Source organism: Triticum aestivum, chromosome 1A (assembly GCF_018294505.1).
Source record: "Triticum aestivum cultivar Chinese Spring chromosome 1A, IWGSC CS RefSeq v2.1, whole genome shotgun sequence".
NCBI lineage: Eukaryota > Viridiplantae > Streptophyta > Magnoliopsida > Poales > Poaceae > Triticum > Triticum aestivum.
The window spans coordinates 82,516,752-82,540,195 of NC_057794.1; the positions used below are offsets into that span (position 1 = coordinate 82,516,752).

General features: G+C 45.1%; 1 protein-coding gene and 1 non-coding gene across 2 annotated transcripts; both read left to right on the forward strand.

The window, feature by feature from the left end:
* Positions 1 to 2,495: 2,495 nt before the first annotated feature.
* On the forward strand, positions 2,496 to 8,166 carry LOC123191212 (probable serine/threonine-protein phosphatase 2A regulatory subunit B'' subunit TON2). Its single transcript, XM_044604018.1, has 12 exons — positions 2,496 to 2,783; positions 3,410 to 3,501; positions 3,719 to 3,781; positions 3,865 to 3,963; positions 4,278 to 4,436; positions 4,935 to 5,006; positions 5,082 to 5,214; positions 5,304 to 5,368; positions 5,497 to 5,572; positions 5,699 to 5,800; positions 5,989 to 6,181; positions 7,628 to 8,166. Exons 1-12 carry the CDS (start codon positions 2,618 to 2,620, stop codon positions 7,866 to 7,868), a joined length of 1,461 nt encoding a protein of 486 aa, XP_044459953.1. The 5' UTR covers positions 2,496 to 2,617; the 3' UTR covers positions 7,869 to 8,166.
* On the forward strand, positions 6,759 to 6,879 carry LOC123073199 (small nucleolar RNA snoR104). Its single transcript, XR_006435650.1, has one exon. It is a non-coding gene; the product is annotated as a small nucleolar RNA snoR104 (small nucleolar RNA).
* Positions 8,167 to 23,444: the final 15,278 nt, after the last annotated feature.

Here is a 23,444-nt window from a genome sequence, read left to right on the forward strand (position 1 = left end):
CATTATTTCGACTCCACCACCACCATCACCACCACGCCATCGTGTTGTTGTGACCCATCTACTTCTCTACCTTCTCTTGCTGGATCAAGGAGGAGGAGACGTCATCGAGCCACACATGTGCTAAACTCGGAGGTGCCGTCCGTTCGACACTAGATCGGTTGGATCGTGGTCGGATCATGAAGAGTACGACGACATCAACCACAGTATATACGCTTCCGCTTTCGGTCTACCAGGGTACGTAGACACACTCTCCCCTCTCATTGCTATGCTTCTTCTAGATAGATCTTGAGTGTTCATAGGATATTTTTATTTTCATGCTCCGTTCCCCATTAATGAATCCTTCTCTTTAATTTTTTTCTTGGCGAATAGGTATATATGGAGTTGGCGTTAGGCTTACCGGAGGTCCAGGGGCCCCACAAGCTCGCAGGGCGCGCCCCAGGGGTGGGCACGCCCCCTGAGCTTGTGGCTCCTAAGTGGCCCCCTCTGGTACATTTTTCCGCCAGTATTTTTTATATATTCCATAAAATTCTACTAAATTTTCAGGTTAACCCGAGAACTTTGATTTCTGCACAACAACAGCATGACAATTCTGCTGAAAACAGCGTCAGTCAGGGTTAGTTTCATTCAAATCATGCAAATTAGAGTTCAAAACAAGAGCAAAAGTGTTTGAAAAAGTAGATAAGATGGAGGCGTATCAACTGGTTGCTAGTAAAAATGCTCATGTTGATCCTAACGATGTATAAATAGGAATTTTAAATTAATAATGCAAGAACTAAAATATAAAATACATAGCATGATTTACTATATTTAATTATGGAGTTGAATATTTCTCATGCATATTTGCATGTCAAGGTGAGTTTTTCCCATGCATGTTTGCATGCTAAGGTGGTATATGCGTATGTTGAGAGAAATATGCCAGTGAATGCTAGCTTTTTACGACTGCACGTGGTGAGGATATTGTCCTTCGGCCCCGTCTTTGTCGCATCGCCGCCTCTTCCAATGACGGTGTAGGGCTCGTGAGGTGGTTTCTAGGAAGTGTTGCATGTCTGCTGGCTCTTGGGGTGGAGTTGGTGGCGCGTGCTATGACGGCGGCAGGTGCTTGCCATCTTTTTTTCAGGGGCACATACGCCAGACTGGGTGATGGCTTTGGATTTTGGCGTTGGTTCTTCTGACCCAGTGACTTCCCGTCCGCGGAATAGGCTAGCCCCAGATTCAAGGTCGAGGAGGAGCAGCGGCAGCGACGCGCCACCGACTCATTTTGGAAGCCATGGTCGTCGGGATCCAGAGGGACATATTTGTAATTTCTGTTGTTTTATGGGTCTCCTTGTAAGGCCAAACTTTTAATAAAAATATCTACCTCCTGCAAAAAAAAGAATGCTAGCTTTTAGTAGATACAGAAGATTTTTCATGAGGACTAATTTTTATCATACACTTATAAATATAAGTCCTCTATTCACATGTTATTACTATCAAAGTACAACTAAAGGCAAATATGAACTTTCAGAACGTCAAGGTCGGCTGGTCTAAAGTATAATCGTACCATCATCAAAACTAATACTTGTACTTTAATGATCTATAAAAGGTCTTTATATTTGTTTAGAGAGAGAGTATTTTTCGTAAAGCAAGCAAGCGATTCCCAATATTCTAGGCATTTGTGGTAGTACCTAAATTATTCTTAATAGAGTTGAAGAAACAAAATCAAACTTATAACGGCCGACAAAGCAAAATCATAATTTTGAAACACGCTTCAAATTCGTCGAATTCAAAAAGTACAAAAATGTACATAGTACAGAAATGTACGATCATGAGAGAGAGGACTAAAGCTATAGAATTTGTGACTATCTATAAGGGCTCTTCACCAAGTGTGTGCATTGTACTTTATGGATTTTTATTTGTGAATTTTTCCATGATATGTTGCACACGGTCATAGAATGTAAATATGAAAAAAATTAATGTTTTGGATGAATTCTCTGAGATGCCTGGCTCCCATTTTTACTCGAGATCGTTACAAGCTGAGCACGAGTCATGTTCTACAGCTCGATCATGAGCTTCACTTAGTTTGAGCTCGTTTGAATTTTCATATGAATTGAGCTGAGCCAACTTCAACTCGCTCGAGCTCGACTCGTTTGCAGCCCTAATTGCGACAAGAGCTGGTAAGTGCTTTCACAACTGCTATAGTTCTAAACCATTGTTGTATTTTATGGTATTATATTCTTGAAAAGAATTATGTCATTTAGTGTTGTTCACCCAAAGCAGACATCATATCCCATGTTTCAAACTAGCATCCAATTTTTCCCCCCTCAATTGATCCATCAATTTTTTTTCTTCCGTTGTAACGCACGGGTCCTTTTGCTAGTTATTCTTAATAGAGTTGAAGAAACAAAATCAAACTTATAACGGCTGACAAAGCAAAATCATAATTTTGAAACACGCTTCAAATTCGTCGAATTCAAAAAGTAATGAGGCATCACGGCTAGGTACAATAAACACACTGCTTTGCCATTTTGTTTCTCCGTCTCTCCCCCGAGCCCCAAACAGGACCGCGTCAGACCACCAACCCGACAACCAGCTACAGTCCCACGCGCACGCTCCGATCCGGCCTCCCGCCTCGACCCCGATGAGCACCGCCTCCGCCGACGTCGGGGACGCCGGCGATGGCGCCTCCTCTGCCGCCACAGCGCCCGCTGGCAGGAGGATCCCGCCGGCCTCGTCCATGCCGTGGGTCCGCAACCTCCGCCGCTTCGTCGGCACGGGCGCCGGCCTCGGATCCGAGGCCCTTATGGGTCAGTGCCCCTTCCCTCCCCGCCCACCACCCTTGCGGAGTTGTAGTGCTAGGCTAGGCTAGGCATGGTTGGAATTTCGCCGTTCGTCTTCGGGAATGGCGGTAGGATTAGGGTTTACTGGGTCTCGTTCGAAATGGCTATGAGATTGGGTGAGGTTATGGTGCCGGGTGTTAGAGGCTGGCGTTCGCGTGAGCGAGATGAGATTACCGTGCCTCAGGTTGTGGGATGTAGTAATGCGGCCGTCATACGTGAAAGAGTGGTCGCCCATGACCTGCAACCGGTGATTTGGGTTGAGAGGGGAAGGCATTCCCTCAGAAAACCAGGAGGCCTTCTCCGACTGCATTTTCCATAAGAGACCCACTGGATACGGAGGTACTACCTCTGTAACTAAATATAAGACGTTTTTGCAGTTCAATTTAGTTACAGAGGTAGTATATGTTATGGTTTAAGAAGGTAACACCATAACAGACTCTAGTCGTGTGCTCTTGCAGGTTGCTATTTTACTCGTTAGTTGATCTGACTCTGTTGTTACTGGGCATCAGGGCAGCTCCTGATTAGTTTGGCCACTTCTGTTGTTCAACATTTGCATTTTCCATGTGGCATCACTGATCTGTTTGAACTTGCAGAATTGGAAACGAAAAGGATATTGCTTGAGATTTTTAAGGAGCGGCAGCGAAAGAGCGCTGAAGCTGGTTCCATCCCAAGTTTTTACAAGAAGGTGAAGCAACTTGGTTTACTTACTTGGATACAGGAGCTCTTGTTCTGATATTCCATGATAAAACTTGCCGTCTATCTAAATAAAATATGTAATTGTGCTAGTTGCTTTTATCAGAGATAATAAGTAGCAATGCCAGCCATTTTGGATTTCACATTGCATCACGGGACTACGCGACTTGTCAATATGTGATGATACTAATGTTTCCTTTTTTGTACAGAAACCTGAAGATGGATCTATTAGCAATAGAGTCCAGAGGTTGGCCAAGTACAGATTTCTAAAGGTAATTGAGCTTGAGCTGGCTGCTTGGGCATTTAACCACCTTATGATTTAGGCCTTACGAGAGCTATTGCAAACAAATTGCAGAAACAATCAGAACTTCTACTTAATGCTGATGATCTCGATGCCATGTGGGTTTGTCTCAGAGAAAATTGTGTTATTGACGATGCTACTGGTGCTGAAAAGGTAAGGTCATAGCTTGGTGTCCGTATTTTATACCGCATGCAGATATATTCAATTTTGCGCTATTGACTTGCTTCCCCTAATGTTGTCTGACTTCCTTGGATATCCATACTATGATATATACAGTGAGCACTGCTAAAATGGAAATATTTTTCTCGTTTTGTGTCTAACAGCTGTCATTATTTATAGTTTCTCCATGTTTGAATTTCTGTGCATATATAATATATTCAATGACATTATTGTACATCCATCTGTGTTCATTCTAATGTTCATGTTATTATACTTCTCATTCAATTCTTTTTTCTGGAGCACTGCAGATGAATTATGAAGATTTCTGCCATATTGCCACAGTGTGCACAGAGCAAATTGGCCAGAAATGCAAACGCTTCTTTAGCCCTTCGAACTTTATGAAGTTCGAGAAGGATGATTCTGGGAGAATTGCAATCTTACCATTCTATCTTTATGTTATGCGAACAGTAAGTTATTTTGTTAACTCTAGCAGTTTGATTTGTATGAGTATGTTGTGCTTCATTTTTAGGCTTTTAGTTGTAATGAACTATATGCAACAAAAGCCTACACTGAAATTTTTCCTTCCATTCTTACCCGATTAAGATTTTGGTGCATAATGTAACTACGTAAGTGGCACTCAACAATTGCTCCATCTGTTTGTAGTTCATTGCCATGCCATTTTTGTTGAGTTTGTTAAGAATTAGGAGGAATTTCCTTGTCTTTATAGAGAAACAACTGTCAATAGTACTGGTATTTTTAGAACACAAGAACCTGAAATAGGTAATGGCATAATGCACCAAAACAAGCTAAAAACAATCACCTTATACCAGATTGAGAATCATGCAAGACTGGACCGCTAGATAGTAATATAAATATATAATATCACAAGTTTGAACTCTCAGCAGCCACTTATGTTGAAATGAGCTGTTTTTATGTATCACTTTGCTAACTGTTTCTACTTTCAGGTTTCTCTTACTCAAGCAAGAATTGATATGAGTGAACTTGATGAGGATTCTGATGGTTTCCTTCAACCTCATGTATGGACTTCCCAACACATGTTAATGAAATTTCATACCTTAGAAGTATGTCACATTCCTTAATTTTATTTGCAGGAAATGGAAGCATACATCAGAGGACTTATTCCCAATTTGGCACAACTGCGTGACATGCCATCAGCCTTTGTTCAAATGTACTGCCGCATAGCTGCACGGAAGTTCTTTTTCTTCTGTGATCCACACAGACGAGGTACAAAACTGGACTTTTAATACAGTGGAATTGACATGCAAATTGTTCTTTATGCGAGGAATTGTCTTTCATAATCGTCTGCTTTTCAGGGAAAGCATGCATAAAGAAAGTATTGTTGAGCAATTGTCTTCAAGAGCTAATGGAATTGCATCAGGTAATAGCTATATGGATCACATGCTTTGGTGTGCAAATTTGGTCATCTTGTACTTTAGTGTATGATTGCACTATACAATATATTCTGGACTGTTGTTCCCTGTTGGTTCTCATCAACTTTATTTTCAGGAGAGTGAGGAAGAGGTAACGGATACCGAGCAGGCTGAAAATTGGTTTTCCTTGACTTCAGCTCAGCGCATATGTGGTATGTTAGCTGCCCTCATTTTTCTTTTGCCATTGAGGTCATTTTCTTGCACCAAGTTACATTGTTTTTCATTCCCGTGCAGTATATACTCTATTTAATTGGTATGCTATTGTCATCCCTCTGCAGATATGTTCCTTGCACTAGACAAAGATACAAATGGCACACTGAGCAAACAAGAGCTGAAGGAATATGCTGATGGCACACTAACAGAAATCTTCGTCGAAAGAGGTTAAAATCTGCTCTCTGCTCTGCTTTCATTATTTCTTCTAAAGCACCTTAACCAAATGGGGAACATAAACTCTTAGCATGCTACTCCAAATCTTCAATGTTCTAATGCTCTTAATACACAGATCATTGATGTCTTCTTATAGTCTTCAGTAATGTATACAGAATAACAATGCAGTTCTACTTTTCAGTTTTTGATGAACATGTACGCCGAAGCAAAGTTGGAGGTGGCAACAGTCGTGAGATGGATTTTGAGAGCTTTCTCGACTTTGTTTTGGCCCTAGAGAACAAAGACACCCCTGAAGGGCTGACATACTTATTTAGATGCCTTGATCTCAACGGAAGGGGATTCCTGACAACTGCTGATATTCATACTCTATTTAGGTATGTATGGGATAGTTTGTAATATGACTGTGTAGTTTATATGGTGATGGTAGCTATTTTTTCTACAGTTATTTTGGTGTTAACCTACCTATATTTTGTTCATGGATGTACTGATGCAACCCCCTTCATTCCCCACTTTACTTTGTCATGCATATTCCATTTAGCTGAAAATATCTGCCTGGCAAAGGGAGCCGAAGTAGGAGAAACATATGGTTATTCATAATCATTATAGGAGTAATTACCTGTTGTCCGCACAAGACATAGCACCATTCTCTTCAAAGTTGAGAACAACCTTGATAAATCTTGACCAGCCTTTTGTTAATCTCTTCCTCAATAACTTTATATCATAGTGTGTATTAAATAATAACTGGCAGTAATTTATTCGGAAGGAAAACTGTATTCAATGATGCCCTTGTGTCTAATGCTTGGTCCTATTTATAGTGCATAGGCTTTCCCGTGAAATCCTGTTTTCTGAACAGGGGTTCAAACAATTCTGTACTTATTCGTTTCACCAAATTGGGCCTTAAAAGAGTGTTCTTCATGTTCTGGGAAACAAATTATATTCTGGAAGAAAAGAAAGGAGGATGTGAGAGTTAGCATTCCTGCCTGATACCATCTTCCTAGATTTAGTCTGCCATGTTTATGTGCTTGCTGAACTTCCGGACTGTTCTGCTGGCCTCAACAGGCAGGACATCATTGTTTTAATACTTTTTAATATGGATCGGAGGGAGTACCTTTTTTACACTCTCAAGTTCCCTATCTCTTTGTACTAATCAGTTGCACTATGTTAGGTATGAAACCTGAAGTGAGTAAGTCATTCGCAGTAGTATCCATGAACCTGGAACTAAACTTGGGGTTGGGCCCGTGGTACTCTAAAGCAGGTTTTGGGCACCACCTAGGTGCATCCACACCCTATACTTAAGCATCTGGAATGTAGTGTAAAGCTGCATGAATAGGGAACTTTACTAGGAGACTCCCGCAGTTCCTTCCTTGTATAGTTTGATTAACTGCACAATCATCTAACAACCATTTGCATATTTTTTTATTAGGAATCACAGTTCACAGTGTCAGTTATTAAGAGAGAAACAGTCATACATGAGAGATGTTATGCTATAGATTTTATGTCAAATCTTTGAAGTTATAATCCAAGGCATATTCTGCCACTAGTCTTACACGAGATGCGATTGCAGGAATATTAATGTGACCAAAATTTTAATGGCTGTGGCCCTCTCACAATACCTACAGGCTAAAATATTAATGCGATGCCAATTGTGAAATCAGAATGTGTTGAATAAACACCTTATATTTGGTATCATAGTTGTGTCATTTCTTAGTAATCTTTGATTGCTTTTCTAATCCAAAAATCACATTGGAAAATTTCTCTCTATTGACCTCATGACAACCGAGCAGCCATTTTGTCTCATGCAATGGTGTAATTGTTTACAGAGATGTGCACCAGAAGTGGATCGAGGGGGGGAACTACGAGCTTTGCATCGAAGACGTAAGGGATGAAATCTGGGACATGGTGAAACCAGCTGACCCTCTCAGGATCGCACTCGCGGATCTCCTTTCCTGCAAGCAAGGCGGGACTATTGCCAGCATGCTTATAGATGTCCGAGGCTTCTGGGCCCACGACAACAGAGAGAACCTCCTCCAGGAAGAGGAGGAGCAAGTGGAAGAGGCTTGAGTGCCAGGCAACAAACTATGGTGCTCCGCTGTCTCAGCACTGGTGCAGCCAGCATGTGCTCCCTGCCTGCGTTATTGTAGTTTACGTAGTTGTATTAGGCCTGTTGTATAACTTGTGTAAGTGTGCCATTTGTGTGAGTGGGTTAAATCCGAGTGATTACGAGTTTGTAAGTGTGGCGTGGTGGTGCAGGCTAACTGTGTATCATTCTCAGGGCTTGTTTGAACGGTGAAAGCCTTAGTATGTGAAGTATTTACTTGAACGCTCTGGCAAATTATACAGTGCGTGTATTTTCTGTTTCTCCCACCGATTTGTAACTGCAGAACCTATGCGTTCCCTTATGGATGCGATCTATTTGTACCTGATGAATTTGCCGATGTTTTTTTTTTCAACGGAGGCAAAAGCTTTGCCTTATCCATTAAATAAGAGAGAATACAGTTACTCGCGTGCAATAAAAGACCCTAGTTTGCTCCGGCAATGACCCAAAGATTTGCCTCGGTGAAGATGTACGAAAGCAAGATTGGCGGTGGGGACACTCTTATTATGCTTAAAAACCCTTATGTTTCGCTTGTTCCAAACTGTTCAAGAGACTAGCATGGTGATGAAGGCCTTGGCTTGTTGATTTGGCGCGCCATCGGCACAAGTGCTTGCCCACCACTCTTCAACCGTGTTGAACAAGGGCCACACAGAAATGTCGAGCCCGAGCATGGGGAATTTCCCAATGACCAAAGACAGGCGCCGGGTGTAGCGGCACTTATAGAAGAGATGGGGTCCGCATTCTTGCACACTCTTGCAAAGAGGGCAAACATCACAATTTGGCCACCCGCACTTTGCCAATCTGTCTGCCGTCCAGATTCTATCTTGAAGGGCGAGCCAAGCATTTTTTTTCCTTTTGGAGGTGCTCATCCTATACATGGGCGAAAGAACCATCCCTAGGAATTGCGCTTTGTATGCGGATGCCGTCGAGTACTGCCCACTGCTCGTATGCTTCCAAATGATTTCATCCTCTGTGAGCTCGTCAAGGTGGGCCTCATTTAGTAGCATCCAAAGAGCGAAGAATTGTGTGATGTGCTCGGCGGTGACGTTGATGGGGGTTTTGATCTTGAGGATCCACGCGTTGTGCTTGAGGGCCTCCCTGACCTTCCAAAATTTTCTCTTGGAAGCTTCATAAGTGAGCGGGGCAATGTCTTTTGGCGTACGCCCAAGAAGCCAAGGAGAACCCCAAAAGGGGGTCCTCATGCCGTTACCAACGGTGATGGTGGTGGAAGCATAGAAAAAGTTGAGGTCCTCCGCATCGCATGGGTTTCCCATCCCCACCCACACCTTGGTGGTTCTTTCCATTCATACCACGCCTAGCGTAACCGGAGAGCCCTCGTAAACATGGCGGTGTTGAGGACCTCGAGCCCTCCATACGGAAGTGTCCGGCAAACTTTCTCCCAATTCACCTTGCATTTAGCCCCCAATGTCTTGTCCGAATCGGACCATAGGAAAGCTCGTTCGAGCTTGTTGATGTTGTGGAGGATGGTTGGCGGCATGACCAATGGGGTGGTGGGGTAGACCACTTGGGGCCGTTCGCCCGATGGTGGTGATTTTTCGGCCATCATACGTTGGCAACTTGCTTGCCACTTTGTCCACAAGAAATTGAAGGTCCAACAATTTTAGCTTCCACGCGAAGAGGGGGGGTCCCAAGTATCGCGAAGGAAAAGACGCCCGTGCAGCCGGCAAGCTTTGAGTTAGGTGATCCAAATCAAGGTGGTTGCAACAAATGGGCACCACCAAGCTCTCTTGGAAATTGGTGCAAAGGCCCGTGACTTCCCCAAAACCCCTCAAAATGCTTGCAAAGTTATCAACATCCTACTTGGCCAGGGTCAGGAAGACAATCGCGTCGTTCGCCTAAAGAGAGGTCCTCATCATGGCCCCCTTCCCTAGATATTATGGAGGAGCCCCTTTTTTGTTACCACATCTAGAATTTTTTTGAAGCGGGTCCATGGCGATGACAAAGAGAAGCGGGGATCCCTGCCGAAGTCCCTGGCTATGCTTTATTGGACAACCGGCAATACCATTCAGGATGATCCTCGAGGATGAAGAGCTAAGGAGGGCCGCGACCCAATCCCTGAATTTACTTGAAATCCTCGTTGTTGGAGGAGATCAAGCAAGTACTCCCACTTCACGGAGTTGAAGGCCTTGCGGATATCGAGCTTGAAGAGGAGGGATGGGGCCTTCCTCTTGTGAAGGCGCCGAGCAAGATTGCGGACATACAAAAAATTTCATGAATGCTTCTTGTTTTGATGAAGGTGCTTTAGGCGTTAGAGACGAAATTTGTTGGTGAACGTAGCAGAATTTTAAAATTTTCTACGCATCACCAAGATCAATCTATGGAGTCATCTAGCAACGAGGGAGAGAGGAGTGCATCTACATACCCTTGTAGATCACGAGCGGAAGCGTTCAAGAGAACGGGGTTGATGGAGTCGTACTCGACGTGATCCAAATCACCGAAGATCCTAGCGCCGAACGGACGACACCTCCGCGTTCAACACACGTACGGAGCGAGGACGTCTCCCGCGCCTTGATCCAGCAAGGAGGAGGGAGAGGTTGAGGAAGAGGGCTCCAACAGCAGCACGACGGCGTGGTGGTGATGAAGGTGCAGTACTCCGGCAGGGCTTCGCCAAGCTCTTATGGAGGATGAGAGGTGTTGGGGAGGGGAGGGGCTGCGCCTTGGATGTTGTGTGCAGCCCTCCCCTCACCCATCTATTTATAGGGGAAGGGGGCCGGCCCCTTCTAGATGAGATCTAGAGGGGGGGGGGGCAAGGGGAGGGGGGCTTGCCCCCCAAGCAAGGGGGCGCCCCCCCTTAGGGTTTCCCCCAACCCTAGGCGCATGGGCCCTAGGGGGGTGTGGCGCCCCAGCCCACTTGGGCTGGTTCCCTTCTCCATACAGCCCATAAGGCCCTCCGAAAGAGGTGGCCCCTCCCGGTGGCCCCGGTACAATACCGACATGCCCCCGAACCTTTCCGGCGACCGTATGACAACTTCCCATATATAAATCTTTACCTCCGGACCATTCCGGAACTCCTCGTGACGTCCGGTATCTCATCCGGGACTCCGAACAACATTCGGTAATCACATACAAGTCTTCCTAACAACCCTAGCGTCATCGAACCTTAAGTGTGTAGACCCTACGGGTTCGGGAGACATGCAGACATGACCGAGACGACTCTCCGGTCAATAAACAACAGCGGGATCTGGATACCCATGTTGGCTCCCACATGCTCCACGATGATCTCATCGGATGAACCACGATGTCGAGGATTCAATCAATCCGTATACAATTCCCTTTGTCAATCGGTACGTTACTTGCCCGAGACTCGATTGTCGGTATCCCAATACCTTGTTCAGTCTCGTTACCGGCAAGTCACTTTACTCGTACCGTAATGCATGATCCCGTGATCAACCACTTGATCACATTGAGCTCATTATGATGATGCATTACCGAGTGGGCCCAGAGATACCTCTCCGTCATACGGAGTGACAAATCCCAGTCTCGATTCGTGCCAACCCAACAGACACTTTCGGAGATACCTGTAATGTACCTTTATAGTCACCCAGTTACGTTGTGACGTTTGGCACACCCAAGGCACTCCTACGGTATCCGGGAGTTGCACAATCTCATGGTCTAAGGAAATGATACTTGACATTCAGAAAAGCTACAGCAAACGAACTACACGATCTTTGAGCTAAGCTTAGGATTGGGTCTTGTCCATCACATCATTCTCCTAATGATGTGATCCCGTTATCAATGACATCCAATGTCCATAGTCAGGAAACCATGACTATCTTTTGATCAACGAGCTAGTCAACTAGAGGCTCACTAGGGACGTGTTGTGGTCTATGTATTCACACATGTATTACGATTTCCGGATAACACAATTATAGCATGAACAATAGACAATTATCATGAACAAAGAAATATAATAATAACCATTTTATTATTGCCTCTAGGGCATATTTCCAACAGTCTCCCACTTGCACTAGAGTCAATATTCTAGTTACATTGTGATGAATCGAACACCCATGCAGTTCTGGTGTTGATCATGTTTTGCTCTAGGGAGAGGTTTAGTCAACGGATCTGCTACATTCAGGTCCGTATGTACTTTACAAATCTCTATGTCTCCATTTTGAACACTTTCACGAATGGAGTTGAAGCGACGCTTGATATGCCTGGTCTTCCTGTGAAACCTGGGCTCCTTGGCAAGGGCAATAGCTCCAGTGTTGTCACAGAAGAGAGTCATCGGGCCCGACGCATTGGGTATGACTCCTAGGTCGGTAATGAACTCCTTCACCCAGACTGCTTCTTGTGCTGCCTCCGAGGCTGCCATGTACTCCGCTTCACATGTAGATCCCGCCACAACGCTTTGCTTGCAACTGCACCAGCTTACTGCCCCACCATTCAAAATATACACGTATCCGGTTTGTGACTTAGAGTCATCCAGATCTGTGTCGAAGCTAGCATCGACGTAACCCTTTACGACGAGCTCTTCGTCACCTCCATAAACGAGAAACATTTCCTTGGTCCTTTTCAGGTACTTCAGGATATTCTTGACCGCTGTCCAGTGTTCCATGCCGGGATTACTTTGGTACCTTCCTACCAAACTTACGGCAAGGTTTACATCAGGTCTGGTACACAACATAGCATACATGATAGACCCTATGGCCGAGGCATAGGGGACGACACTCATCTTTTCTCTATCTTCTGCCGTGGTCGGGCATTGAGCCGTGCTCAATCTCGTACCTTGCAATACAGGCAAGAACCCCTTCTTTGACTGATCCATTTTGAACTTCTTCAATATCTTGTCAAGGTACGTACTCTGTGAAAGACCAATGAGGCGTCTCGATCTATCTCTATAGATCTTGATGCCTAATATATAAGCAGCTTCTCCAAGGTCCTTCATTGAAAAACACTTGTTCAAGTAGGCCTTTATGCTTTCCAAGAATTCTATATCATTTCCCATCAACAGTATGTCATCCACATACAATATGAGAAATGCTACAGAGCTCCCACTCACTTTCTTGTAAATGCAGGCTTCTCCATAAGTCTGCATAAACCCAAACGCTTTGATCATCTCATCAAAACGAATGTTCCAACTCCGAGATGCTTGCACCAGCCCATAAATCGAGCGTTGGAGCTTGCACACCTTGTCAGCATTCTTAGGATCGACAAAACCTTCCGGCTGCATCATATACAATTCTTCCTTAAGGAAACCATTAAGGAATGCCGTTTTGACGTCCATTTGCCATATCTCATAATCATAGAATGCGGCAATTGCTAACATGATTCGGACGGACTTCAGCTTCGCTACGGGTGAGAAAGTCTCATCGTAGTCAACCCCTTGAACTTGTCGATAACCCTTAGCGACAAGCCGAGCTTTATAGATGGTCACATTACCATCCGCGTCTGTCTTCTTCTTAAAGATCCATTTATTTTCTATGGCTCGCCGATCAACGGGCAAGTCAGTCAAAGTCCATACTTCGTTTTCATACATGGATCCTATCTCGGATTTCATGGCTTCCAGCCATTTGTCGGAATCCGGGCCCGCCATCGCTTCTTCATAGTTCGAAGGTTCACCGTTGTCTAACAACATGATTTCCAAGACAGGGTTGCCGTACCACTCTGGTGCGGAACGTGTCCTTGTGGACCTACGAAGTTCAGTAGCAACTTGATCTGAAGTTTCATGATCATCATCATCAACTTCCTCTCTAGTCGGTGCAGGCACCTCAGGAACATTTTCTTGAGCTGCGCCACTTACCGGTTCAAGAGGTAATACTTCATCAAGTTCTACCTTCCTCCCACTTATTTCTTTCGAGAGAAACTCTTTCTCTAGAAAGGACCCATTCTTGGCAACAAAGATCTTGCCTTCGGATCTGAGGTAGAAGGTATACCCAACAGTTTCTTTAGGGTATCCTATGAAGACGCATTTTTCCGATTTGGGTTCGAGCTTTTCAGGTTGAAGTTTCTTGACATAAGCATCGCATCCCCAAACTTTTAGAAACGACAGCTTAGGTTTCTTCCCAAACCATAATTCATACGGTGTCGTCTCAACGGATTTCGACGGAGCCCTATTTAAAGTGAATGCGGCAGTCTCTAAAGCATAGCCCCAAAATGATAGCGGTAAATCGGTAAGAGACATCATAGATCGCACCATATCTAATAGAGTGCGATTACGACGTTCGGACACACCATTACGCTGAGGTGTTCCAGGCGGCGTGAGTTGTGAAACTATTCCACATTTTCTTAAGTGTGTGCCAAATTCGTGACTCAAGTATTCTCCCCCACGATCTGATCGCAAGAACTTGATTTTCCTGTCACGTTGATTCTCAACCTCACTCTGAAATTCCTTGAACTTTTCAAAGGTCTCAGACTTGTGTTTCATTAAGTAGACATACCCATATCTACTCAAGTCATCAGTGAGGGTGAGAACATAACGATAGCCACCGCGAGCCTCAACACTCATTGGACCGCACACATCAGTATGTATGATTTCCAATAAGTTGGTTGCTCGCTCCATTGTTCCTGAGAACGGAGTCTTGGTCATTTTACCCATGAGGCATGGTTCGCACGTGTCAAATGATTCGTAATCAAGAGACTCTAAAAGTCCATCTGCATGGAGCTTCTTCATGCGTTTGACACCTATGTGACCAAGGCGGCAGTGCCACAAGTATGTGGGACTATCATTATCAACCTTACATCTTTTGGTATTCACACTATGAATATGTGTAGCATTACGCTCGAGATTCATTAAGAATAAACCATTCACCATCGGAGCATGACCATAAAACATATCTCTCATATAAATAGAACAACCATTATTCTCGGATTTAAATGAGTAGCCATCTCGTATTAAACGAGATCCTGATACAATGTTCATGCTCAAAGCTGGCACTAAATAACAATTATTGAGGTTTAAAACTAATCCCGTAGGTAAATGTAGAGGTAGCGTGCCGACGGCGATCACATCGACCTTGGAACCATTCCCGACACGCATCGTCACCTCGTCCTTCGCCAGTCTCCGCTTATTCCGCAGCTCCTGCTTTGAGTTACAAATGTGAGCAACCGCACCGGTATCAAATACCTAGGAGCTACTACGAGTACTGGTAAGGTACACATCAATTACATGTATATCACATATACCTTTCGTGATGCCGGCCTTCTTGTCCGCTAAGTATTTGGGGCAGTTCCGCTTCCAGTGACCACTTCCCTTGCAATAAAAGCACTCAGTCTCGGGCTTGGGTCCATTCTTTGGCTTCTTCCCGGCAGCTTGCTTACCGGGCACGGCAACTCCCTTGCCGTCCTTCTTGAAGTTCTTCTTACCCTTGCGTTTCTTGAACTTAGTGGTTTTATTCACCATCAACACTTGATGTTCCTTTTTGACTTCTACCTCTGCTGATTTCAGCATTGAATATACCTCAGGAATGGTCTTTTCCATCCCCTGCATATTGAAGTTCATCACAAAGCTCTTGTAGCTCGGTGGAAGCGACTGAAGGATTCTGTCAATGACCGCGTCATCCGGGAGATTAACTCCCAGCTGAGTCAAGCGGTTATGCAACCCAGACATTTTGAGTATGTGCTCACTGACAAAACTATTTTCCTCCATCTTACAGCTGAAGAACTTGTCGGAGACTTCATATCTCTCGACCCGGGCATGAGCTTGAAAAACAATTTTCAGCTCTTCGAACATCTCATATGCTCCGTGTCTCTCAAAACGCTTTTGGAGCCTCGGTTCTAAGCTGTAAAGCATGCCGCACTGAACGAGGGAGTAATCATCAGCACGTGTCTGCCAAGCATTCATAACGTCTTGGTTCTGTGGGACGGGTGCGTCACCTAGCGGTGCTTCTAGGACATAATCTTTCTTGGCAGCTATGAGGATGATCCTCAGGTTCCGGACCCAGTCCGTATAGTTGTTTCCATCGTCTTTCAGCTTGGTTTTCTCTAGGAATGCGTTGAAGTTGAGGACAACGTGGGCCATTTTATCTACAAGACATATTGTAAAGATTTTAGACTAAGTTCATGATAATTAAGTTCATCTAATCAAATTATTCAATGAACTCCCACTCAGATAGACATCCCTCCAGTCATCTAAGTATAACATGATCCGAGTTAACTAGGCCGTGTCCGATCATCACGTGAGACGGACTAGTCAACATCGGTGAACATCTTCATGTTGATCGTATCTTCTATACGACTCATGCTCGACCTTTCGGTCTTCTGTGTTCCGAGGCCATGTCTGTACATGCTAGGCTCGTCAAGTCAACCTAAGTGTGTTGCGTGTGTAAATCTGGCTTACACCCGTTGTATTCGAATGTTAGAATCTATCACACCCGATCATCATGTGGTGCTTCGAAACAACGAACCTTCGCAACGGTGCACAATTAGGGGGAACACTTTATTGAAATTATTACGAGGGATCATCTTATTTAAGCTACCGTCGTTCTAAGCAAATAAGATGTAAAACATGATAAACATCACATGCAATCAAATAGTGACATGATATGGCCAATATCATTTGCTCCTTTGATCTCCATCTTCGGGGCTCCATGATCATCGTTGTCACCGGCATGACACCATGATCTCCATCATCATGATCTCCATCATCGTGTCTTCTTGAAGTTGTCTCGTCATCTATTACTTCTACTACTATGGCTAACGCTTTAGCAATAAAGTAAAGTAATTACATGACGTTTATGTTAACACGCAGGTCATAAATAAATAAAGACAACTCCTATGGCTCCTGCCGGTTGTCATACTCATCGACATGCAAGTCATGATTCCTATTACAAGAACATGATCATCTCATACATCACATATATCATTCATCACATCCTTTGGCCATATCACATCACAAAACACTTGCTGCAAAAACAAGTTTGACGTCCTCTAATTGTTGTTGCAAGTTTTTACGTGGCTGCTATAGGTTTCTAGCAAGAACGTTTCTTACCTACGCTAAAACCATAACGTGAATTGCCAATTTCTATTTACCCTTCATAAGGACCCTGTTCATCGAATCCGATCCGACTAAAGTGGGAGAGACAGACACCCGCCAGCCACCTTATGCAACTAGTGCATGTTAGTCGGTGGAATCGGTCTCATGTAAGCGTACGTGTAAGGTTGGTCCGGGCCGCTTCATCCCACGATGCCGCCGAATCAAGATAAGACTAGTAACGGCAAGAAAATTGACAATATCGACGCCCACAACTACTTTGTGTTCTACTCCTGCATAGTAACTACGCATAGACCTAGCTCATGATGCCATTGTTGGTGAACGTAGCAGAATTTTAAAATTTTCTACGCATCACCAAGATCAATCTATGGAGTCATCTAGTAACGAGGGAGAGAGGAGTGCATCTACATACCCTTGTAGATCACGAGTGGAAGCGTTCAAGAGAACGGGGTTGATGGAGTCGTACTCGACGTGATCCAAATCACCGAAGATCCTAGCGCCGAACGGACGGCACCTCCGCGTTCAACACACGTACGGAGCGAGGACGTCTCCCGCGCCTTGATCCAGCAAGGAGGAGGGAGAGGTTGAGGAAGAGGGCTCCAACAGCAGCACGACGGCGTGGTGGTGATGAAGGTGCAGTACTCCGGCAGGGCTTCGCCAAGCTCTTATGGAGGATGAGAGGTGTTGGGGAGGGGAGGGGCTGCGCCTTGGATGTTGTGTGCAGCCCTCCCCTCACCCATCTATTTATAGGGGAAAGGGGCCGGCCCCTTCTAGATGAGATCTAGAGGGGGGGGGGCGGCCAAGGGGAGGGGGGCTTGCCCCCCAAGCAAGGGGGCGCCCCCCCTTAGGGTTTCCCCCAACCCTAGGCACATGGGCCCTAGGGGGGTGTGTCTCCCCAGCCCACTTGGGCTGGTTCCCTTATCCATACAGCCCATAAGGCCCTCCGGAAGAGGTGGCCCCTCCTGGTGGACCCCGGAACCCCTCCGATGGCCCCGGTACAATACCGACATACCCCCGAACCTTTCCGGCGACCGTATGACAACTTCCCATATATAAATCTTTACCTCCGGACCATTCCGGAACTCCTCGTGACGTCCGGGATCTCATCCGGGACTCCGAACAACATTCGGTAATCACATACAAGTCTTTCCCTAATGAGGGATTTCGAGTCTGATCGGGTCTTCCTGGGAGAAGGAATATCCTTCGTTGACCGTGAGAGCTTGTGATGGGCTAAGTTGGGACACCCCAGCAGGGTTTTGAAGTTTCGAAAGCCGTGCCCGCGGTTATGGGCAGATGGGAATTTGTTAATATCCTGTTGTAGAGAACTTGACACTTAACTTAATTAAAATGAATCAACCGCGTGTGTAGCCGTGATGGTCTCTTTTGGGCGGAGTCCGGGAAGAGAACACGGTTTCGTGTTATGCTTGAACGTAAGTAGGTTCAGGATCACTTCTTGATCACTTATAGCTTCTCGATCGTACATTGCTTCTCTTCTCGCTCTCTTTTGCGTAAGTTAGCCACCATATATGCTAGTGCTTGCTGCAGCTCCACCTCACTACCCTTTCCTACCCTTAAGCTTAAATAGTCTTGATATCGCGGGTGTGAGATTGCTGAGTCCCCGTGACTCACAGATACTTCCAAACAGATGCAGGTGCCGATGATGCCAGTGCAGGGGACGCTACCGAACTCAAGTGGGAGTTCGACGAGGATTCAGGCCGTTACTGTTTCTTTTCTAGATGATTAGTAGAGGAGCCCAGTTGGGGCGATCGGGGATCTAGCATTTGGGGTCATCTTTCTTTATTTTGGTTCCATATTCTGACCTTTGATTGTACCTTGGATGATGTATGAATATTTATGTATTGTGTGAAGTGGCGATTGTAAGCCGACTCTTTATCCCTTTCTTGTTCAGTACATGGGATGTGTAAAGATTACCCCTCTTGCGACATGCCTACCATGCGGCTATGCCTCTAAGTCATGCCCCGACATGTGGGAGATATAGCCGCATTGTGGGTGTTACAAGTTGGTAATCAGAGCCTTCCCTGACTTAGGAGCCCCCTGCTTGATCGAATCGCTGATGTTGTTGAGTCTAGAACAAAATGTTTTGAGTCTTAGGATTACATATATCGGAGAGTAGGATTCTTTTTACTTCTCAGTCCCTTCGTTGCTCTGGTGAGGCCTCCTGGCGTAGAGTTTTGACTCTTCTCTCCTCAATTTCATGATTTTTTAGGATCACGCGGGTATCTTGGAATCGTTCCGATGGTTTTGTGATGAGAACACTGTTCTTGGTGCCTCCTGACATTTAGGGGTTGTGGCAGTGTCCCAGGGAGTTGAGCTCCGAGGTGTTGTCGTCACAATTTATCGTTGCAGTTCTGGAATACCTGAGTTCGCCGACATCGAAAATATCTTTTATGCAGTTGTTGGTGAGATAACCTCGACGCCACCCAGTATTGGGGCGGGAGTTCGGGAGTATTGCCATAACTCGTATAACGGATGCTTTTCGAAGGTTGAGGTAAATGATTTCCGAAGATTTCTTGGTTATGTGTTGAAGGATGGATACAGCTAGATGTAGGATTTGCTAGTTTTGGGTGAGATATTATGCTTCCCCTGTATCCCCAACACTTGATTGCATAACCAGAAAGTTTCGGGAGTTTTATAGGTGGGAATTCATGTAGCTTTAGTATTTCTTCCCGCAGATATTTGGTTTATGATTCGGTAATCCTTACCACTTATTTGTTCATATTCGTACCTTGTTTTATTCATCTACCTTTATCTAAGTGGCTTCTCAACCTTAATGGAAGTGTGATGACTTACTTTGGAATTCATTCGTTCGTCCTTGTTCGAATGTTTATTGTGAAGACTTTATGTTGCAATTTCGATCCATTGATTCAGCTTGAATATATGTCTTTCAAGATGCTAACGGATGTCAACCTCTTCAGGATGGCTCCTCCAACGCGTCAGAATCCGAACCCTCTGCCACCACCTCCACCTCCGGAGGCATGGCAAGCTGTCATGGCAGCCACCAACGCCAACACTCAGATGCTTTTGCAACTCTTGCAAGAGCGCAACCAAGGGCAAGGCGACCAAGGAAATCAAGGCCAAGGCAACAATCGGCCTCAGTTTGCTACCGTCAACCAGTTCCTCGCAAACCAGCCGAAGTCCTTCAGCAACTGTGTTGAGTCCACAAACGCCGACGACTGGCTCGTGGATATCTGCAAACATTTTGAGTGTAGCAATGTCATGCCTAAGGCTTTGTCAAGTTTGCTTCGTTTCAACTCAAAGACCAAGCTGCTGAGTGGTATCAACAATACAGAGATTCTAGAGGAGGTCGTGTGATTACCTGGGATGATTTCCGCCGAGACTTCAAAGCTCACCACATTCCACAAAGCGTTGCTGAGAGCAAGCATGAGGACTTCCGCAATCTCAAGCAAGGCATCATGTCCGTGTATCAATACAATATCCAGTTTCAGAGACTCGCTCGCTTCGCTAAACAAGACGTCCCTGATGAAAAGAGCATGAGTTATCAATTCAGAGGTGGCCTCAGTGAAGATCTGCAATTAGCTCTTATGCTTCTTGAACCGACTAAGTATGATGAATTCTACAACATGGCACTAAAGCAAGAAGCTGCTTAGCTCAAGTGTGAGGCATCCAAGAAGAGAGTCAGGGATGCAGTTCAATCTTCTTCTTCAACTCAAGTGGCAGCTAAGCAACAGAAGTTCTGGTTGCCTCCTCCTCCTCCGTTTCGTCAGCCTTATCAGCAGAAGAGTAAAGGTGGCAATGGATCTTCCCACCCACCCAACCCAGGCTATCAGAACAAAGCTCAGTCTCATACTCCAAGGTCAAGTGCTCCTTATCACCATCCGCTCTCGGAGGTTACTTGCAACAAGTGTCAGCAGAAAGGGCACTATGCAAACAAATGCTTCAACCAAAGGCGCCTTCCACCTCCTCCTCCTGTGAGATCTGCCAGCAATGCAGTGGTCAAGCATAATTCCAAGTTTGCAAAGGTCAACATGATGAATACAGCTCAGGCAGAGGATTGTTCAGAAGTGATCATGGGTAATCTTCCTGCTAATGATTTTCCTGCAAAAGTTCTTTTTGACACTGGTGCATCGCTTAGTTTCATCTCAAGACCATTTGCATCTAAGCATGAGTTGCCTTTCCAAGATTTGCCTAGGCCGTTAGCAGTTGTCTCACCGGGTAAATGCTTGTACGCAAGCTACATGGTTCCGGATGTTTCTATCAAGATGGGTGACTATAAATTTCTGTCTTCTCCTATTGTTCTTGGTGACTCGGATATTGATCTAATTCTCGGCATGGACTGGCTTTCTAAGCACAAGGCTCAGCTTGATTGTGCTGCCAGGCAGATTCAATTGACACACTCTTCTGAGGATGTGATCATCTATGCCGCTCGGGATGATACCATTCGACTGTTTTCTCTCAATGAGAAGGGCGAGTTGAATGCCATCTCTCAGATTCTAGTCATTTGTGAATATCAAGACGTCTTTCCAGAAGAGCTTCCGGGAATGCCTCCTCACCGGCCAGTTGAATTCATTATCGATCTTGAGCCTGGCACGGAACCTGTTTGCAAGCGTCCTTACAAGCTTGGACCAGAGGAGTTGAAGGAGTTGAAGAAACAACTTAATGAACAAGAGCGTATGGGTCTAATCAGACCGAGTTCATCTCCATGGGGTTGTGGTGTTCTTTTTGTCAAGAAGAAGGATGGAACGGAACAACTCTGCGTCGACTACCGTCCATTGAACAAGAAGACAATAAAGAACAAGTATCCACTTCCCAACATCAATGAGCTATTCGAGCAACTTAAGGGTGCTCAAGTATTCTCCAAGCTTGACCTCCGTATGGGTTATCATAATATTCACATTCGTGAACAAGATATACCCAAGACAACATTCATAACAAGCTATGGTTCTTATGCATATACTGTCATGTCTTCCGGCCTTGTCAATGCTCCTCCAACATTCTCTCGCATGATGAACTTCATCTTCAACCCTTACACAAATGATTTCGTCCTGGTGTATCTCGATGATATTTTGGTCTTTTCCAAGAATAAGGAGGATCATGCCAAGCATTTGAGATTGGTGTTGGACAAACTCAGAGAGCATCAATTCTATGCGAAGTTTTCCAAGTGTGAGTTCTGGCTTGACGAAGTTCTTTACCTTGGTCATATCATCTCCGCCAAGGGCATCGTTGTTAATCCTGAGAAGGTGTCTGCAATTGTGAATTGGGAACCACCTCAGAATGTCAAGCAGCTCCGTAGTTTTCTTGGGCTTGCAAGCTATTGTCGAAGATTTGTTGAGAATTTATCTAAGATTGCAAAGCCTCTTTCCAACCTCCTCCATAAGCATGCCAAGTATGTCTGTACGCCTGAGTGTGACGTTGCTTTCAACACCCTCAAAAAGAAGTTAGTCACAGCTCATGTCTTGACTCCTCCTGATGAATCCAAACCATTTGAAGTTTTCTGTGATGCCTCCCTGCAAGGTCTCGGTGCTATGTTAATGCAAGAGAAGAAAGTTGTGGCCTATACCTCTCGCCAGTTGAATCCCAATGAAAGGAACTACCCCACTCACGACCTCGAGTTGGAGGCAGTTGTCCATGCATTATTAACGTGGAGACATCTCTTGTTGGGAAGGAAAGTGTCGTGGAATTGTCACGGCAGATGTCCTAGCGAAAGGACTTAGTCGTAGGGCCATCGCAACTAGGAAGCTTAAAGGGGTTAATCAGGACTAAGGACACGAGAGGTTTTATACTAGTTCGGCCCCTTACGATGAAGGTAAAAGCCTACATCTAGTTGTGTTTAGAATTGCTGGGGTTTCGAAGACCAGGGAGCGAATATGCTTGTCCTGGCTTCAAGTTGTTGTATCCTCCCCTAAGACGCCGCCGAGTCATCCCCTTATATACACGGGTTAACGCCTGGCGGCCTACAGAGTCCTGGCCGGCTTATAAAACATGTCTGGCTCGGTGACTTCTTTTACATGCCTTTCTTTACAAGTCTTTCCTTACAATGGCGGTTTACAATATTGGGCCTTAAGCGGCCTCTGGGCTTAGGCCTTCTATAAGGCTTAATAAACTATCGCCTTGAATGTTACTGGGCTTCTTTTGTAACCCGCCATTGGGGCTGACCCGGCCCCTCCTGGGCGGGTCTTACCTGGTAGCTATATTCCCAACATTAGGCCCCAGGTTGACTTTGAACTTTGTTCCTTGTCAATCTTTAATACTTATATGAAATCCATCTTCCTATCTCTGTAAAATTTCCGTAACTCGCCGTGACGTCATCTTCTGAAAACACAAAAAACTGTTATGACGTCATCCTCAACAGATCTTTATATTTTAATGTCTTCCGAGAATTGAGGTGTCCGTTTAGTTGGATAATCATTATTTGGGTCTTCCTCGATTTTCGCGCCCGCCTGTTTGCTTATTCCCTTATAAATAGGCACGCCCCGGTCTTTCTCATTCTTCTCTCTTCTTCGTCTTCTTCCTCTCACAACCCTCCCACTGCTCGAGCTCCGCCGCCGTCGCGCTTCACCTCTGTCTCCGTCAACCTTGGCCGCTGCATCAACCCGAATCGGTCTAGAGA

What these genes read in the sequence shown, in the direction of transcription:
- LOC123191212 (XM_044604018.1), top strand. Translation starts at nt 2,618, where the DNA reads ATGAGCACCGCCTCCGCCGACGTCGGGGACGCCGGCGATGGCGCCTCC. An exon ending in TCCCAAGTTTTTACAAGAAG is followed by an intron (nt 3,502 to 3,718) that starts GTGAAGCAACTT and finishes TTTTTTGTACAG; the next exon opens with AAACCTGAAGATGGATCTAT. An exon ending in CCAAGTACAGATTTCTAAAG is followed by an intron (nt 3,782 to 3,864) that starts GTAATTGAGCTT and finishes AACAAATTGCAG; the next exon opens with AAACAATCAGAACTTCTACT.